At 40.3% G+C, this 20624-nt stretch overlaps 4 protein-coding genes across 6 annotated transcripts in view; 1 reads left to right on the plus strand and 3 right to left on the minus strand.

The window, feature by feature from the left end:
* Positions 1-20624, minus strand: part of LOC125899663 (translationally-controlled tumor protein homolog) — a 589762-nt gene that overhangs the window by 288163 nt on the left and 280975 nt on the right. The window lies entirely within an intron of this gene.
* On the minus strand, positions 2479-3540 carry LOC125900249 (olfactory receptor 4E1-like). Its single transcript, XM_049595153.1, has one exon. The coding sequence runs from the start codon at positions 3463-3465 to the stop codon at positions 2479-2481; it is 987 nt and encodes a 328-aa protein (XP_049451110.1). The 5' UTR covers positions 3466-3540.
* On the minus strand, positions 5986-6927 carry LOC125900250 (putative gustatory receptor clone PTE01). Its single transcript, XM_049595154.1, has one exon. The coding sequence runs from the start codon at positions 6925-6927 to the stop codon at positions 5986-5988; it is 942 nt and encodes a 313-aa protein (XP_049451111.1).
* LOC125899653 (olfactory receptor 7G1-like) lies at positions 16080-17006 on the plus strand. Its single transcript, XM_049594108.1, has one exon. It carries the CDS (start codon positions 16080-16082, stop codon positions 17004-17006), a length of 927 nt encoding a protein of 308 aa, XP_049450065.1.

The raw sequence follows: 20624 nt of genomic DNA on the forward strand, positions 1-20624 counted from the left end.
ACACAAAACGGAAACTGTTTCCTGAGGGGGAACTAACAAGTGATGCATATGGCTGGGACACACTTGTTGCCATGGGTCATGGACTTTAAGGTAGCGACTGTAGCAACTAGAATTCAGCCAGCACAAACCCCAGCACCAAGCGTACACCCCAGCTCTCCGTGGGATCAGCAAACTTTCTGTTGCTGCTGTTACATTGGTTAGACTCAGAAACGAGCCCACTGTTACCCCCGGTGCCGGGTGTGCACTGGCTGACTTCAAGTCACTATAGCTGTTAACTTAAGTTAACAGTTTATGTAAACTCAAAAGGTCGGAAAGGATTTATATAATTTGATATGCCCATTCCGCTTTAAAATGTTCAAAGCTACTTCCATTCTTTAAACTACTTCTTCTTTGTCTTCTTCTCTTTTTAATACAATCAAAAAAAAGGTGTAAACGGGGCTAAAATATTGTCAAGGCCTCTGCGCACCAAAGCACAAACCACGACAAACCAACTTACACAGCAGTCCTTTGCACAGACATAACTAAGTGTTAGGCCCACTCCAGGGGTCGACACATCTGTCATAGGTCATAAGAGCTAAAACAGAATGGTCAACCATTGAATGAACACATTTGCAAAAGGCATCCTGCATTTGATGTAACACAAATATCTGACAAGGGATTGAAACAAATTTACGGTAAAGGGCTGCAGTCCCATAAAGTCCACTGATGCACAGATTACACAAACCAGTACATGGGTTTTGATCCAATATTATGGTTAAAATAAGAGACACATTTACCACCACAATATCAGTATAAAGTGAGAGAAAAGAAGTGTGCATGCCACCTAGGTAGTCATAGTGGTTGAGAGAAGAGCCAAGGCCTGCAGAGCATTCTGGAGGCTTCAAATCCAGGGGTGTGTGGACTCCTGCACTCCCTCTGGGTCTCCAACATGCTCTATAGACCCTAGTTCTCCTCTCACCTTCAGCAAGCTCCTCCAACTTTTGTCTGTTTTCTCGTTCCAGCGAGCCAGGTATTCTAGAAAATTAGTCGCCAGGGTCCCCAGGTGCTGCAAAACCAGTCTCTCAGAGGTTTTCATGACATGTGCAGTTAGTGCGACAGGCCTATAATTACTGAGAGTGCTGGGATGTCCTTTCTCTGGCTAGTGGGACAATGCAGGCCTTCCATAGCCTGGGGTCATATCAATATGTTAAAAAGACTAAAGTCAGTGAGCCTTGCTCTGTCAGAAGTGAAAAATAAACCTTTTCCAACATCACTAAAGCTGTCTTATGTACATGTTATCAAAGTCAGATGTATTTCCAGAGGCTTTCAGGTGGCAGAGCAATTTTCAAAATCATATAATGTGTCTAGAAGCAGGGCAGCATGACCAAACATCAGATTGCTATATTGTATTTTTCATGATGAAAAAGAGGTTCAGGAATGGCTGCAGAAAACAATGACTGCATTTGTGCAATTTAATACTTCATTCTTCATCAAAGTTATGAGTGTGTTGCTTTCCCTTTTGTTTATATCTGCCTGCAAGCCAGCACCTGACTAGAAGTGTGTATTATGCCCTCACGTTTTTATTATATTTATTAACAATAGATGTTTCTTGATGAGAAATACATTCAATGTGTTTAACTACTAGTAGTGTAGCTTGCTCATGTCAAGAAAAGCATAGATGTCAAAGCCAAAACCTAGGGCCCATTGACATAATTACCACATTACAGTATGCTACTATTCTTTTTCAAATTATTGTATAATAGGCAGCGTTAATAACTGTAATGTGCTACACAGGACCAACACTCAACAGGGTCCTTGTTTCTGGTGAGAAATTTGTCAAATATCCTTGAAATGTTTACGGAGCTAAGGCCTGTGATTGCATGAGAGTTAAGCACCAATAATAATGTGATCATTTGGTATATTTTTTTCTATGCTTTCTTATCTTCAGCTTTATGTAAGCATCAAACATTTAAGACTGAAACAGAGGAGGGTCATATAATATCAAATGCTCCACTATCTCTCACCATCAAAACCCTGATTTGATTTCATATTTTATTTCTGTTGATGACACAATGTGCCTATCTGAAAGCACAACACTTCTTTATCTCACAGTAATCCTTTATCCTGTTTGTTGTCCATCAACAACTTAAATGCCTTTGCAAACTGAAGTCTGTCACGGCTCTCTTGACATTAAAGCAGAGTTTATCAACTGCACATATGAACACACAATGACAAGGCACTGCCCAAATGTGAATATTTGAAAAATTATAATTATAGGTCCAACAACATCATCCTTCAGCAATATATAAGCAGTTACACATACAAGCACAAAATTAAACAATCACATCCAAAATAATGGATTCATTTTTCCATGTGAGATGATTCAGTCATATCTTGGAGGTCATTAACATTACAAAAACCTTATTGAGGTACAACAGGAGAATTACACTAACAACCATGGGTTGAGCCACATAGTGATTTTTGGAATGTTTACACAATCTAAACCTTGAATCTCAATTTAAATCTTTGACCTGCCATCATACACAAATATATCATTCTGTTTCGAATTTTAGTCAGGATCAGTCCATAAATAATAGGGTTTATAATCGGTGGAATTATGAGAAATTGTATGGCCATGAAGTTCCTTAAATTCTGAGGTATAGCTGCTGATCCATACCTCGAGTACATAATATCAAAAAGCAAAGCAGCTGTGACATTAAACAGACATAACAGATGTGGCACACATGTCTGTGTGAACTTTTTCCTCCCCTCTTTGGATTTTAAAGATGACTGCACCAACTGCACATATGAACATACAATCAAGAGGACATGAGCACAATAGAAAACAATAACAATCAATCCAACTATGTCATTTGCTCTTGTTGAGCCACAGGCAAGTTTAACAATTGACCAGTTCTCACAATAGAGTTTATCTATGTGGGAGCCACATAATTTCAGTGTGGATGTCAAAGTTACAATCATAACTTCAGAGCAGAGAGGTACAAGCCAGGACAACCCAATTAACACAGCAATCCTTTGCACAGACATCACAGAGTGATACTCCAGAGGTCGACATATGGCCACATATCTGTCATAGGCCATGAGAACTAGAATAGAGTAGTCGATTTGTGAATTGGAGTATATAACAAAGACTTGCAAAAGGCATGCTGTATATGATATTACTTGAACGTCAGACAGCAGATCAAAAACAAATTTAGGATAAAAGCCAGCAGCTCCATAGAGTCCATTGAAGCACAAAGAACACAAAAAAACATACATGGGTTTATGTAAATTTTGATCCAAAATTATGGTTAAAATGAGAGACACATTTACCACCAGGATTAGACAATAACACAGTAAAGTGAGAGAGAAAAATGTAACTTTGTAGCTGACAGTGGCACTGAAGCCAGACAGAGAAAATGTAACTAAATTGGATGTATTACTCATTTTGCAGTAATGCTCCAAGATCAAAACTGTGAAAGTCATAAACCATATTTAGAAAACAGGATGCAATGCTGTACAAAGGATAAAACAGTTATGTCAGGAATATGTTCCGTATACATTGAGCACTACATGTCCAAATGTCTGACTGTTGTACAGTGTTAGCGCTGGAAATTTATGGTTGGTTGTTAAAGGGAGCTCCCTCTCTACAGCTGGCGTGTCATTGGATGGCAGCCAAGAGGTTAAAAAAAGAAGGAAACAAAAGAAATAATCAATGTACAGTGTTATATTGTTGATGATTTTCTCAACTGAAATATACTGATGGAGACAAAAGAGTATACAGATGGAAACAATGTTATCTAAAAGCACAGTCCATGAGAATTTATAATGCAAAATAACAAATACATTGTTGAGCATCAGCTTTAATATCAACTGGTCCATTTTATACTAATATATAGTAATAGAGTGAGTACTTTAACTTAGGCGCTGTAAATTTTTAACCTGAGGCCCCAGATGGTTTTTTAACACAGAGCCATTTAACCATTGGAAACTGTTTGGAAAATGCAGAACTTTTAAAATAAATAATTGGCAGGTGATTAGATGAACCATCTGTCTATCACCGTCTATGACAGGCTAAATTCCTGCCAAGGAGAACTGAGTAGTAGTACATACTGAGTTCAATGATGACGCCCCTCTTGGCATCTGTGGACCCCATCACAGCATCTGCTGTGATTTCAAGTGGGAAAACAGGCTGCTAGCTCAGGTCAACAAGTATTCCCCATGCCTGTCCAGGAGTAACCCGAGATGTTGTCTTTCCTGCCTCTGGCCACTGTCTGGTTTGAGTAATGGATGATGACTTGAGAAGTTGTTTGCCCCCACTCTGTACTCGTGCCACCTGAGGCACCCCTGTGCCAGCACAACCTTGCACTAGACATCATGTTGTAACTAAGACATCCGCTGGAAAAAAATATTTAGAGTTAATGAGTCATTACAGACACCGCTATCGGGGCTAACAGCTAACGGTTAGCCCAGCTAATCTATGATAACCATGTTATTAATTTCAGAATGTGATAGTAATATTTGTTCAATCATTGTGTTTATAGACTTTATAAACATCAGATTAGTCTAAACGGTGATATAGTGACATGAAAAATGTGAGATATTCATATATATATGTAGCTAAACTCCACTGGTTTTCTACCTGGAAGTATTTGTAAACAACAAGGTGATTCCCTCCGAAGGGACACTAACAACTCAAAGTACACATCAAATAAAATTTCTCCAAACATGTTTCTTGTTATTTTAGGTAGTTATTATCATGCTAATGTATGTTCAAGTGTCCATTTCCCCCAATAAGTTGGTTTTAATTCGTTATTTGATGCTATAAATACAGTCTGACCATCTCAAGCTTTTATTTTGGTACTTCCAGCGACCGGCAGTGTGTATTTGCATATTAGCTAAATATTTAGTTTCACCCAGAACATTTAGATTTAACATTTAACATTTAGATTTAGATTTAGCATTTAGATTTAATATTTAGATTTAACATTTATATTTAGATTTATATTTAGCATTTAGATTTAACATTTAGATTTAGATTTAGATTTAATATTTAGATTTAATATTTAGATTTAGATTTAGATTTAACATTTAGGTGCCATATTTAATAATTAGATTTAACTAATTAGTATATTTCTAAGTTAACAAATATTGCTGTAAATGTGGTAAAAGGTGACGTTAAAATGAACACTATTAAAACAAAGCACACAACCTTACACTTTTTGTGCACTGGTATTTTCTGTTAAATATAACTGCTTAAATACAGCAAAATTATAAAAACAGTTTTATTAGTACACCAGTCAATGGTAATGAACAAATGGTAGAAACACTTTTTAATAATACAAATTTGCAGCAGCAGAAAGTCCAGCCTCCTGAATGATCTTAAATTTTAATTAACACCTATGTGAGACAGAGTCAACAAAAACTGAAACATAGTTGACAACAGACACTGAAACCCCAATTCCAAAAAAGTTGGGACCCTGTGTAAAACACCAATAGAACCAGAATGATCAATGATCTGCAAATCCTTTTTTGACATACGTATATTGCAGGCAAAAAGGCAAAAAGGATTTGCAAATCATTGCATACTGATTATATTACATAGCATCCTTAATTCTTTGAATTAGGAGTTCTTAACCTCTTCAGTTCTTACAACTATACATGCAAAATCTGCATCAGCCTGCATATCCCTTGTCACCTACAATGTTGTTGTTTTTCTAATGAATAAGTTACAAACAAGATCATGACATGTTTTAAGACCTATGATCTCAGGAAGTGCGCCTCAGAGCTCATATCTGATATCTAATCTAGTTTTTCCTATGCATCACCCACATTCTGGAGGCAGAAATAGAAAGAGGTTTGATAGTATGGTTTGATACATTTCTGAACTTTGAAAGAAGGGGCAGGCCACATTACTACTCCATATTATATTATGGGAACCTGATGATCAAATATTTCTGTTCAGGAGAGAGAATGGCCAACCCAAAAACACAACTTCACAATGTATCAGCCCAGTCCTCTAACCTGTTTGCTGACTTTACACAAACTTAATAAACTGTTGCGAACTTGAGTCAGTTGAAGTCCATAAATAATAGGGTTGAGAACAGGAGGAATCATGAGAAATTGTATGCCCATGAAGTCCTTTACACTCTGTGATACAGAGCTTGAACCATATCTAGCATACATGAGGTCAAAAAGCAGAGCAACACTGATGGTAAGCAAACATAATAAATGTGGCACACATGTCTGCATGAACTTTCTTCTGCACTCTCTTGACTTTAAAACAGATTTTACCAACTGCACATATGAGCACACAATGAAAAGGTCATGCCCAAAATAGAAAAATATCATGATAAATCCAACAATATTATTTGTTGTTATTGAACTGCAGGAAAGTTTAAGGATTGACCAGTTGTCACAATAAAGTTTTTCTATGTGGGAGCCACATAATTCCACTGTGGAGGTCATTGTCATTACAACAGTCTGACAGAGCAAAGGTACAAGTCTGGAGAAGAACACCAACAACACAGCCCTATGTTTAGTCATAACAGAGTGATACTCCAGTGGTCGACATATGGCCACATACCTGTCATAGGCCATTAGGGTCAGAACAGAAAAATCAGTTGCTGCATAGGAGTATATAACAAACACCTGCAACAGACAGCCTGTATAAGATATGACATGAGTGTTAGACAATAGATCAGAAAGGAATTTGGGGTAAAAGGCCGCTGTCCCATAAAGACTATTAATGCACAAATTACCCAGAAAAATGTACATGGGTTCATGAAGTTTTTCGTCCAATATGATAAGAACAATAAGAGAACCATTTACAAGCAAAATCACAACGTAACACAATACGGCAAGAGAGAAAAGAGTGGCTCTGTGCTTTGTTGTCATGTCATTTAATCCCAATAAGGAAAATGCATTTAAAATGGTTGCATTGATCATTGTTTACCAGATAGTTATCTCTGTCCTGCCTTGATTACGTAACCTCAGCTGGCTATGTGCGAAAAGTAGTAATAAAAAAATGAAACCCAACAGTTGGAATAATTCACTACTTGTTCAGTAAACAGTGTAACTGCTTTTATCTTGTAAGTTTATCGTCACACTCCAATCAGCTGTCAGAACTAACTAGAGCTCCAGAGGTTCAATTACCTGCTCTAATTAAACAATGAAGATAATCTTTTTCTTCTTCATGTTTAGCCATATGTCAACCTTTGATATTATTTAATGGATTATGTGCTCTATAAATAAAAACCTGATTATCAATACCACTGGTAAAGTATTCATATTATTTTATATGTGTAGATAAAGAAACAAATGGACTATCTCAAATATTAGATGGTAAATCTTTAAGTTTTTTTCTGATACTGAATAGGAACAGTGTGTATGATTTGGGGAGACTTAGTGGCATCTAGTGATGAGGATTGCAAATTGCAACCAGCTGAAACTTCTCCAAGTTAGGATTCCTTCAGTGGTCATTGTTCTCAAGGTTTTTTACCAGGAGCTGGATTATCCACAAAGGTCTCTTCATCTCCAAAACAACCAGACTCAGTGATCAAAACCTGTAAAAACACTGTATTAAGCAGTTTCATTTTTACAAATCAGTGTTTCTCCAATGCTGTTCAGCATATCAGATACAGGCTGCTAGCCCAGCACCTGCTTATGTGTGCTGACCTTTTTTCTCTGCTATGTTGAGATCCAGATGTTCAGGGGATTTCCACCTGGAGCTGAATGATCCACAGAGGTCTCTTCCACACCAAAACAAATGGACCCCATGATTTAAACCAGTAAAGACACTGAGAAAAAAAGCAGTTTAACATTAAAAATCAGTGGTTTTCCAATGCTGTCATTGCAGAGGGGCTCTGCTGGTAACCATAGTGGCTGACACAAAAGTGTGAATGGCCAGAGCCAGTGTTTGGTTTGTCTGTTCTGGGCTGCTGTAGAAATATGGCACTACAACAGGGTGGAGGACCCGCTCCCTTTGTAGATATAAATGCTTCATTCAAGGGTAAGGAAAACACAACAGTTTTTATTTTCAGGTGATTCTACAATGAAGAAAACATACTTATCATACAATATTCCATTTCTGCTAAAATATCCTAGACACTGAGCCTTTAACTGATTGCCAGATGCGTAATTCAGCATCCAACATCTCTGCGCCTGCTGGTTGGACCATTGTGGTGAGACGTGTTAAGCCTGATTTATGGTCCTGCGGCGTACCTACGATGTACCTACGTCGTTGCCGTGATGCCGTCGTGAACCCGTGAACTTCTCCGTCACTCCATTTCGTCGCGGTGCAATTCACCGCCAGAGCGGTAGGAACCTGTGTTCCTTTCCTGAATGGAAAGGAACACAGCCTCTTCTTCTTTGTTTAGCTTCCGGCTTTTCCAGTCACAGAGAAATAAACGTGGGGCATGGACAAATGGGCCTTAATACTGCAACATCTACATCACAACAGAAGATGTTTAAAGATGGTGGGGATGCCGCAATCTGGAAATACGGAACTGGAAATGCGTTGCTACCAAGCAAACCAATCACAGCCCTCTCGGTCTGCGCTGGGTCTGCATCGCCTCGACGTGTAGTTACATTTTTGGGGAGGTGCACATCAGGCTACGCCGGGGGCTACGAGGAGCCTTCTGCGTAGCCACGTACCCTACGACGTAGCGACGTCGTTGATTTAACGTAGGACCATAAATCAGGCTATAGGCTCCTGCTATGGTTCTCCTTAGCGCCACAAGATGATTGCACCAGGGGGTGGACACATTTACGTATGCGCCATGGCCAAGAAAGCTGCTTTACACCTTTACACCCCCCTGTCTCATCCCTCCCTTGTTGAAGAGAGTAAAGCCCTGTTCGGACGGGATTAGTTTTATATAGGGACGTGGGGTAAAATAATAATTACCAGAGATTTTAGTCCCGTCCGAATGTGCCATGTCAGTAATCATTACCGCACGATGTCAGTGAAGATTACCGCGACTTCTACCTTCTGTAAAAGGGTCCCGAACAATTACCTCAGGTAATACTAATCCCGTCCAAATAGACCAGCTGTAAATATGTGTGGTAAGGCTGTCAAAAAAAAAAAAAAAAATCGAAGTTAGAAATATAATCAAATATATATATTTTAAGTTCGAACCTAAATTTGATCATTTGAATATCATTAATAATTAATTAATACTATCAATAATGTTGTATATCATGGCGAATCCCATTCGGGACGCAGAGGGAGGGAGAGGCGCCAACGGAGGAGCCCGCTGCGCCAACACCACCCACTGCACTGTCCGCGATGTGTGACCTGTTCGGGGAGACACACAGGGAGAGTGTTGCACCTGCTGCCTCCCTGCCTACCCTTTTTGAAGAAGAGATGAAACATTACCAGAATGAGACACCACTACGAGCCGACCAGGATCCACTCTTGTGGTGGAAAACTACGCACTGAAGTATCCAAACATTGCTCAGATAGCGAGGCAGAAGTTGATCATACCTGGCACTTCAGTGAGGTCAGAACGGGTGTTTTCATCCGAGTGTCACGTTCATATTGCAGTAAGCATCTTATTTTTTGTGGGGGTTTTTTGTAAAAAAAAATAAATAAATAAATAAATGAATAAAATAATACTAATACTAATAGCCTACTTTTGAAGCAGTTGTTGGTCATGCTGGTAGCCCCGGGTTGCTTGGCGCTGTGGTGCACAGAAATGACTCAAATTGCCTGCCCTCTCATGAAGCATTTCTTGCAGGGGGTCATTGCCTGGTGATGTATGCCCCCTCCCCACAATGGGACCTGCCATTTGTGCTCAAGATCATGGTAAAGGATTCCTTCAAGTGCTCCTCTCTGAAGGTGCTGTCAGTCAAGACAGCTTTGCTGCTTGCACTGACTTAAGCTCAAAGAGCAGGTGAACTAATTGCCATATCGGTGTGCCTGCGTCATGATGACCACAGTGAAGCTTCTCTCAAACCCAATCCCTCTTTTTTTTCCCCAAGAACATAATAAATTCATTCAGGTCTAGAGTCACACCGTTAGACTGTGGCCGGTAAGGTCCTATCCAAGAAACCAAGAAACTCTACACATGGTGTGGTAGTGTCGGCAACCTTGTTTAGCGGGGTGAGTGTCGAGGACATATGTATGGCAGTACCAGTACAAACTGTCCTGTGCACAGCTGAGAGGTTGTATGTTTTAGCAACAATATATTGGGAAGTACTAAACATGACTGGATCAATGAGACTTGGATTATACTGCAGAAGCTGTGTAAGAGTTTGTAAATGGATGTTTTGGTACAGTTTTGCTGTTGTTAAACATGGTCCCAATCACTTCATGCGTGAAGAATGTTTGCCTTTTTTAAGTCTATGTTCACTGTGGAGGCATGTTTTTGAGGGGGGTGGGGTGGGGGGGTCCTTTTTTTTGTTTCATCATCAAAGTTGATAGAGGAAATATATGCATTGTTTTTCAGGGCCTTTGTCATCCTGTATCTTACACTACCAGCCTTCTCTCACTGTGTAGGGTGTTTGTACACACTTACACATTTGTTCTACATGGAGACTGCTGGTCCCAGAGCATGACATTTGCAGCAGATTGATGTCCTGGGGATACAGAGATGTGGTGGACTAATGACCCTGAGGCTTAATCACCATGTTTACTCTGTATTTCTGTGTCCCTGTGACATTGCAACACAACAAAGGGGAGTTACATCAGTAGATTAATAACACGGTAATCTCATGTGAATGGACTGAACACATCAAGTTATCCAACAGGGAATGTGTTGGCTGATGTCCTCAGTGTCTCAGGCCAGTGTTTAGCCAAGTTAAACTTTAATGAAAGTGTTTGTCACATAAACACTTTAATTAAAGTACTAGAGAAAAAGACAGTGCATCTTTATTGGGTCTGATGCCAAAAAGTGTAACTTCTATACACAATATCTTTGGTATTATCTGTAGTATCTGGAAAATAAAACTGTCTCAGTCAGTTTTTTCAGACTATATCTAAAATGTGTTTTTAATTAAATCCAAAGAAGCTGCACAGTGATCCTCATTCTTTACAATACCATTATTGTACTTTTTTCTCATGTACTCTAACGAAAGCGGCAGTTTACTGGTCATAAAGTGCATGACTCATCCTGTAAAATAGCTGTATGATCTCTTCAGTGGCTCTGCAGAAAGCTTTCCAAAAATCTGAAAAAAAAAAAAATAACCCTGATGATGTCATCAGGGTATCTGGGCTTGGATAAAGCCTGTATTACAAACTGGGGGAGCTGAGTCTGAACAATGTTCACCAGACAGGGACAGTCTAACAAAAGATGCTATCACATTGCATTATGGGAAGTGCAGAATCCAGTGTTTTGGAGTTTGCTCCATCTTAAGGACTAAAAGTCAGGACATCTCTGGCCCTGGAGCTTTAAATTTTGAATATTCATTATTTAATATTTCTGTCAAAAGTCCACTAACTGTATGGATTTGCCATGAAAAAATCACTCTCATCCTGGTGTATGATTAATAATTCGGACTTCAGGATCTTTTAGCAAACACTAGTGTCCTTTTTACATGTGGTTTTTACATGCAGCTTGGATGATTGGCTCAACACATCTGGGGATGGTCTGGGGTGTATATGGCCACATTCTTTCAGAGGTGTGTGTGCTCATGTGTCCTGGGCCACAGTAAAGGACCCCCAGCTCAGCTAACAATCTTGACTATCAGACTCAAACTGTCACTTGCTGCATTGCTGCTTAAAGCCCAGTTCAGACCAAAGAGTCCCAATGAGATGAAACCATTTTACAATGTTGTAGAGAAAAGTTGCAGCGGTGTGAACTGGCCGGTCTGATGGTGTCACCTGCAACTCAGCTGGCCAAATTGCCAACGGCTGGTTTTAGAATGTAAAGCACTTCACTTGTTTCTACAGCCAATCAACTTGTAGTGAAGTCTGCTGATCAAGTCAAAATGACCATTGCTTGCTGCGGCAGGTGCTCTGTCCCCGCCAAGCCCTCTGTTTCCATGGTTATTTATATTATCGTGGTGTATTTTTTATGAATACAGTCCATCTAATGCTCGTTTTGTTTATGTGTTTTGCTATTTCATTACTACTACAAATGCAACTGCAGCCAGTATCTCACTATCACTATCCTCATTTATATTTAAAGAAGCTACACATTATATTCAGCCACAAAAGAATTCTGAAAAGATGGAAATCAGGACGGAAGTACAGAGTTGTTACATAGAGATGATATGCCATTTCGTCGTGAATATTTGGTCTAAACTGGGCTTAAGACACATTGAGGACGCATTAGGTACATTCACACCTGTGCTTAAAGCTGTCCACTTGTGATCTGATCACCCAAGACATGTTAAAAGCTGGTGTAAACAAGCTTATCATTGATGTACCAGTTTAGCCACACACATAGGCCAACATAACTGCTGAAACCATAGGATTCACCTTTTTCTTTACAATGTATCAGTATGCAATACATCATGTACAGGGTGTACAGTTTTGTCCCATTAATGCAACAGATTGGCCCTGGTTCCAGGGCAATGATTTACAGCACGTACCATACATTCTGTGACCCAAATGTACAAAGCAAGGTACAAAGCACAAAAAGTTGGGCAGTAAGACCTGACTCACAGTCACTGCTCCAATTCATCAAAAAAGTATTGGATGGGCTTGAGTTCAGAGCTCAATGCAGGCCACTAAAAACACAGGGAAAACCATTCCTATTCAGCTGGTATATAGATTATTTATTTGTATGTGTTGTTTCTCTGTTTGTCTTTTGTTTCTCTATTTGAGACATTCTTTTCTTTATGACCTCTCTCTGCTTCCATTTCCTTTTTTGTTCGAATTTTCCTTTTTTTTTTGTTTCCTACAACTTTCTCCTCCACTTTCTTCCTTGTCCGCTACATTTTCGTTTTTCCTTTCTTTCACCGACAGTTACTATCAGCTCATGTTTGCTGTTTTCTGTGTAAAAGTTTTCAGGTTTGGCTCCATCTTTTACTACCATAAAGACTATTAATGCACAAATTACCCAGAAAAATGTACATGTTTTCATGAAGTTTTTCGTCCAATATGATAAGAACAATAAGAGAACCATTTACAAGCAAAATCATAATGTAACACAATATGGCAAGAAAGAGAAAAGAGTGGCTCTGTGCTTTGTTGTCATGTCATTTAATCCCGATAAGGAAAATGCATTTAAAATGGTTGCATTGATCATTGTTTACCAGATAGTTATCTCTGTCCTGCCTTGATTACGATAACCTCAGCTGGCTATGTGCGAAAAGTAGTAATAAAAAAATGAAACCCAACAGTTGGAATAATTCACTACTTGTTCAGTAAACAGTGTAACTGCTTTTATCTTGTAAGTTTATCGTCACACTCCAATCAGCTGTCAGAACTAACTAGAGCTCCAGAGGTTCAATTACCTGCTCTAATTAAACAATGAAGATAATCTTTTTCTTCTTCATGTTTAGCCATATGTCAACCTTTGATATTATTTAATGGATTATGTGCTCTATAAATAAAAACCTGATTATCAATACCACTGGTAAAGTATTCATATTATTTTATATGTGTAGATAAAGAAACAAATGGACTATCTCAAATATTAGATGGTAAATCTTTAAGTTTTTCTGATACTGAATAGGAACAGTGTGTATGATTTGGGAGACTTAGTGGCATCTAGTGATGAGGATTGCAAATTGCAACCAGCTGAAACTTCTCCAAGTTAGGATTCCTTCAGTGGTCATTGTTCTCAAGGTTTTTTACCAGGAGCTGGATTATCCACAAAGGTCTCTTCATCTCCAAAACAACCAGACTCAGTGATCAAAACCTGTAAAAACACTGTATTAAGCAGTTTCATTTTTACAAATCAGTGTTTCTCCAATGCTGTTCAGCATATCAGATACAGGCTGCTAGCCCAGCACCTGCTTATGTGTGCTGACCTTTTTTCTCTGCTATGTTGAGATCCAGATGTTCAAGAAATTTCCACCTGGAGCTGAATGATCCACAGAGGTCTCTTCCACACCAAAACAAATGGACCCCATGATTTAAACCAGTAAAGACACTGAGATAAAAAGCAGTTTAACATTAAAAATCAGTGGTTTTCCAATGCTGTCATTGCAGAGGGGCTCTGCTGGTAACCATAGTGACTGACACAAAAGTGTGAATGGCCAGAGCCAGTGTTTGGTTTGTCTGTTCTGGGCTGCTGTAGAAACATGGCACTACAACAGGGTGGAGGACCCGCTCCCTTTGTAGATATAAATGCTTCATTCAAGGGTAAGGAAAACACAACAATTCTTATTTTCAGGTGATTCTACAATGAAGAAAACATACTTATCATACAATATTCCATTTCTGCTAAAATATCCTACACACTGAGCCTTTAACTGATTGCCAGATGCGTAATTCAGCATCCAACATCTCTGCGCCTGCTGGTTGGACCATTGTGGTGAGACGTGTTAAGCCTGATTTATGGTCCTGCGGCGTACCTACGATGTACCTACGTCGTTGCCGTGACGCCGTCGTGAACCCGCGAACTTCTCCGTCACTCCATTTCGTCGCGGTGCAATTCACCGCCAGAGCGGTAGGAGCCTGTGTTCTTTTCCTGAATGGTTATCGTCGTCTCTAGTTGATTCTTCTTTGTTTAGCTTCCGGCTTTTCCGGTCACAGAGAAATGAGGAAATGAGCAGTGGGAGGAACAAAGATTGGTGATTGAGCTTCTTAGAGTTGAAAATGAGACAATAAAGCATAAGGGCTGCTGTCAGTGGTTTCAAAGGTTCTCTTCTCCTGATTGGGCCATATAAATAGGATTTACTACACTCAGTTGTGATATACTATGCTATTCTTACAATTGTGCATGCAAAAATGATGCACCAAAGGTAAACTTTTAGTGTAAACAATGTAATGTTTTTGTTTCAGCAGCAGCTGTTTGTAGCAGCTTGGCCCTCTAGCGCAGCCCAACCCATCTCTTTGCACAAGAGAGTGTATAAAGTTCAGAGGAGGCTTTTGTGTTGTTCACTTGGGAGGGTTACATCAGCCTGTGTCACAGCTCAGGATTCTTAGGTTGTTTTTATTCAGTTATATTGTTTCCTGTTATACTTTGAAACACACATCTCTTCTTATTTCAGATCACTTCACTTCCTGCTCCTGTGTGTTTTCCCTCCCTTTTGATGACATCACCTGTGTCTGATTGTCTGTACCACCCTGATTAGTCTCACCTGTGCCTTGTTATCCTTCCCCTCACCACAGTATTTAGTGTGTGCCTTGTTTTCTCTCTGTGCCAGTTTGTCTTAGCTCTTTGTGTGTCGACGTTCCAGCTTTTTGATACCCTGTGCCTCTTTGTTGGGTTTTTGGACTTAGCCTGTTTTTTGACTCTGCCTCTGCCTTGTCCCTTTTTGGATACTTTTGCCTCTACTGATCTCCCTGTGTGTACCTCAACCTATTTTGTCCAGTAAAGACTTTTTACTTACCAGAACTGCCTCTTGAGTCGTGCGTTTGAGTCCATTCTCTCCTGGTTCACCAGTTTTAACAGCCTGGAGGCTTTCATATGTGTGAGATACCAGTGATTGTGGAAAATATGTGTAAAATGTGAATTTGAATCGATGTTCATATACTGTATGCTTAATGTTTTGTGAGTGGTGATATGCATTCTTACATTTTGTCACAGGATACTTGAACAGTTGCCTGCATCATAGTCCATTATCCAAATAAGTGATGTTAAATTCCTCTGTGACCATAATGCATTTATCTTTGTTATTTTGACCAGTGTGGTGAATCACACTGTGGTTCTGTTGCACACTGGTACATAAAGATAAGTGTTGTTGAGATTTGTTCAGTTGCTGACAAATTAATTTCAGACAAACTTATAAAAATTCTGAGACTAAAAGTCAGATGGATGAGGTTACTTTATGATTCCTTGTTTTATGCTCTTGAATTTATCAGCCAAGAAAACTGTCCCAATGTGTTTGTCTGCCTTATTCCAAAATTAATAGAAAATGTAAATGAAGGCAGAATATTGGGCTGAGGCATTATTCAAAAGGATAATAGGTAACACTATCACTGAGCCAGTTTGCTGCTAGCCTATATGTTTCCCAGTGTGGCACCCATAATGCACAAGAAAGAAATGGAGAACTCAACTGAAGTTATGTCTTTTGTGCTGGCTGCCTATGGTAACATTGGAGAGGTAAAATACCTGTATTTCAGCATAATGTTATTATGGTACATCTCCATATGTGTGGCCAACACAGTTCTAATTGTGGTCATATATATGGACAGGAGGTTGCATGAGCCAATGTATATGCTATTATGTAATTTATTTGTGAATGAAATAGGTGGCAGCACATCGATGTATCCTCTTCTGCTCTCACAGATGTTTTCAGATACCCATGAAGTGACCCTACCATGGTGTTTTCTGCAGATGGGTTGTATCTACACATCTGCTTCTGTTGAGTTTTGCAGTTTAGCAGCCATGGCCTATGATAGATACGTCTCTATCTGCTATCCTTTACGTTACAATGTCATTATGAACACAGGGAGAGTAGGTATGATCATTCTTCTTGTATGGATGTATTCATTTATTAACTTTATATTCTCATTTTCAGTCGTCATCCGTTTGACATTTTGTGGAAATGTCATTGACAAAGTGTTTTGTGACCACCACTTAATAATTAAACTTGCCTGTTCAGTTTCAATACTTAACAACATATCTGACCTGCTTTTTGCCTTTGTGACTATTGTTATTCCATTTAGTCTCATTTCAGTCTCATACATTAAAATTTTGACTGTTTGTCTGAATACCTCAAAAGAAAATACGCAAAAGGCCATCACCACCTGCACACCTCAGATTGTCTCAGTGTCAAACTTGTTTATCGGCTGCATGTTTCACTATGTGGATTCCAGGCTTGATGTGGCCCTGGTACCAGATAAAGTGCGCATTATCTTATCTGTATATCTCCTCATTTGCCAACCAATGATCACGCCTTTTATGTACGGATTTTACCTACTGAAAATAAGACAATCATGTAAAAGATTTCTGTTTAATAGAAAATAAATATTTGTCTTCATGTTGGAAGACTGTTGAGAGCAAAGAGGGGTATCTCTGCTTAATGGAAAACAACATGTTTGTCTCCATAATGAGACTTAAAATCTATGGTGTGTATTGGCATATATTAAATATAACATTAACTTGTCTCTTTTATGGACAAATACATCCTTTCTAGAAGAGTTCATCAAGGGTTTAGGTGGGAGTGATATGTGCCGCTTCAGGTGTTGTGACATAGTACTTTGTACCCTACACTAATATGCCACATCTGCACCACACCTGCCTTTCCATGTAACAAAGGTAACCATATTGTAACCCTAATTCCATTCGCACAGAGGGAGTCCTCTACTAGACTCTATTATTAATACTCTCCTCCAATCATAAGCATGTATTTGCCCAATGAAATTTATATAATTATAGCCAGCCAAATTACATGCATACCTGAATATGTGCAGACCCACAGTATACTTACAGAGGAGCCTTATGACAGCATCGGCTACAGCCGCTCCCTGTGGGAGCGACAGGACTCCTGCCTGTGCTAAGGTTACAATATCAGTACCCTCGTTCTCACACAGGCAATGCCCTCTACTGGTACCTATAGGTTCTGTGGGTGGGTTCTTGCAGGGGTCAAAAGACAAGCAAGGGGATGGGTCCATGTCATTGGTCCGACAGCCCATTGGTCCGACATCCCATTAGTCCGACGGTCCGCGGTGCTGAACGGCTCCCGGTGGGCGTATTTCTACCTTGATGGTGCACCGCGACTGGCTCTGGGTCAGCTGGGAAAGGCTTGAGGCAAAGCAGGCTCACAGCTTATGTGTTTGCCACTTTCTTTTTCATTTTAACCCACACCATGAGCTTTTCCTGACCCTAACCAAGTGGTTTTTGTGCCTAAACCTAACCAGACCTTAACCACAGGTCATCATGATGATTTCGGAACGGACTTCGGAACAATGGGTTTAATATGGTCGGAACAATGGGATGTCGGACCAATGGGCTGTCGGACCAATGAGCAGTTCCCCAAGGGGACACCCTGCACACTACTTTTTCTGGGTCAATGATCCCTTAAAGTATCACAGAGTGCTGGCGGTTGGAGATAAAAGAAGACCCATAATGTGGGCTGGCCAATGGGAGGCCAACAACAGAAGGGCTAAGATGGTGGGGATGTCGCTGAATGCATCACTGCTAGGCAACATGGAAAGGACATAGCCGGTGCTGAGGTCCCTTAAAGTATCACAGAGTGCTGGCGGTTGGATTGGGGGTCTCAGCGTCATCATTCTCAAATTTCTGCTCACAGTCATGGCAGCAAAGCATCACGTCATAGCAGCTGAACTGATCCCTCCACTGCTGGCATCTTACCTTAGGCAGTGCCCAGCAGGCGTCACAGATGGCTGCTGGGCACCACGCTGTGCATGGTCTGCACCAAGGCACTGATGAGATGAATCAGCTACTCCATATGTGGAGAAAGCTGATCATTGGGTAATCGCTAAAGAGAAAAAGGATAACTGATGCAGTAATTTGGCTCCAACATATACTATGGGCTTCGCATGTCTTCAGATAGGCGCGCCCTGATTGGCCAGCTATGCAAAATGCAGTGGGCGAATGTGTGCTCATGATTGGACCAGAGTATTAAAGGGCCAGTGTGTAATATTTGGCATGGTTTATTGTCAATTTGAATCTGAATCTGAATATTCTACCCATTAATATGTTTATACAAGTGTATAATCGCTATAAAATAAAATTCGTTTGGTTTTCGTAGCCTTATAATTATGCTTTATATATATATATATATATATCTATATATATATATATCAAGTGCCTTGCTTTAGAGAGAATACAATGATTTGCAAATCCTTTTCAACTTATATTCAATTGAATACACTGCAAAGACAAGATGTTTAATGTTCAAACTGAGAAACTTTTTTTTTTTGCAAATGAACCAATTAACTTAGAAGGAAGGAAGAAGGAGGAGGAACACATTGCAAAAGTGTTAGTAGTGTGTCAATGAGAGTCGTGAAAAGTTTTTAGTTAACGACACTCAGTAAACGTTTGGGAATGGACCACACTTACCACACAACAGGAATGAACTCCAAACCATCATCTGAGAGGAAAAGAAGAGCTTAACTTCACTCCTTGTGATGCACTCTCTGCGACTTTTCCTCCTGATGATATATCTCTCAACAATGGTAGCAGTAGCACCGAATCCCATTCTGTGCATTCAGCCTCTCTTCTCGCTCAGCATCAAACACATGGAGTTCCTCATCTGTATGCTCCGGTTCAAACAGGTATGGCTCTGGGTCTGTGTCCGCTACAAGAAACTCTTCAAAATCACGTTCAAAGTCGTCCATTGCAGCTACTACAGTCCGGAGATATTGCTAGGCTAAATAAACAGCTGAGCTCTGTTTACCGGCTACGCTGTCAGTCAGTGGGCGGGCGGGAGAGTGGTGGAGCAGAGAGGAGGGTGCCCACTCAGTATGAGTAGCAGTATGTGTGTATGGAGTGTGTGTGTTACGCTAGAAGAGTCAGAGTTTGGGACGGAGTCTTTTACCCCCTGGAGTGTTACCAGAGTTTTTGGAGGGCTCAAATAAACTGGCCTTTTTCCCAAACACTACTCTGGTCTCCTGCTCGTGAGGGATTCATTACAATATCGTAACATGGTTTAGATTTCTAAATAAACATTCACCTCGTCGCTAGATAGACCTACTCCTGAAAAACTTGTGTGCAAGGCTTTTTGTCCTAGCGAGGCCGCCGTCATTTACCCGATGGGAGGGGTGAGCGAGTGAGCCCTGCAATCTAGAATTTGGCCACTGATGTCACTGTTTTGAACCCATTTTACACACTGGCCCTTTAGTATTCTGCCTCCATCCACCCATCAATTTATATCTGCTTATCTGGGTCCAGGTAGTGGGGCCAGCAGGCTAGGCAAGATATTCAAGATGTCCCTCTCCCCAGCACCGTTTTCCAGCTCCCCCTGAAGGAAACTAAGGCATTCCCAGGCCAAATGAGATGATCCAGGCGAGATGAGATAATCTCCCCAACATGTTCTGGATCTTCCCCATAGGTGTATTAATGGTTGGCCGTGCATCCAGGAGGGATCCTGATCAGATTCCTGAACTACCTCAAGTGACCCTTTTTGATGTAAAAGATCAGCGGCTCTACACTGAGCTCCCTCCAAATGTTGGAGCTCCTCACCCTATCTATAAGGCTTAGCCCAGCCACCTGTGGAGGAAACTCATTGCGGTCGCTTGTATCCGCAAATTCATTCTTTTGGTCAGTACCCAAAGCTCATGACCAAAGGTGAAGGTTGGAACATGGATAGACTGGTAAATCAAGAGCTTTGCCAGCTCAGCTTGGAACATGGATAGACTGGTAAATCAAGAGCTTTGCCAGCTCCTTCTCCTTTTTCATCACAATGGTCCAGTACAGCGCCCACATTACTGCTGATTCTACACCAATCTGCCTGTCGATCTCACGCTCCATTTCACCTTCATTTCCGAACAAGAGCCAGAGATACTTGAACTCCTTTGCCTGAGGTAGTAACTCACTCCCAACCAAGAGGAAGCAATCCACCATTTGTCGGCAGAGAACCATAGCCTCAGACTTGGAGGTACTTTCTTTCATCCTGATTGC

The sequence above is a fragment of the Epinephelus fuscoguttatus genome, linkage group LG13 (assembly GCF_011397635.1).
Source record: "Epinephelus fuscoguttatus linkage group LG13, E.fuscoguttatus.final_Chr_v1".
Taxonomy (NCBI): domain Eukaryota; kingdom Metazoa; phylum Chordata; class Actinopteri; order Perciformes; family Serranidae; genus Epinephelus; species Epinephelus fuscoguttatus.

Excerpts from the sequence above, each read along its gene's own strand:
- LOC125899653 (XM_049594108.1), top strand. The coding sequence starts at position 16,080 with ATGGAGAACTCAACTGAAGTTATGTCTTTTGTGCTGGCTGCCTATGGT.
- LOC125900250 (XM_049595154.1), bottom strand. The coding sequence starts at position 6,927 with ATGATCAATGCAACCATTTTAAATGCATTTTCCTTATTGGGATTAAAT.
- LOC125900249 (XM_049595153.1), bottom strand. The coding sequence starts at position 3,465 with ATGACTTTCACAGTTTTGATCTTGGAGCATTACTGCAAAATGAGTAAT.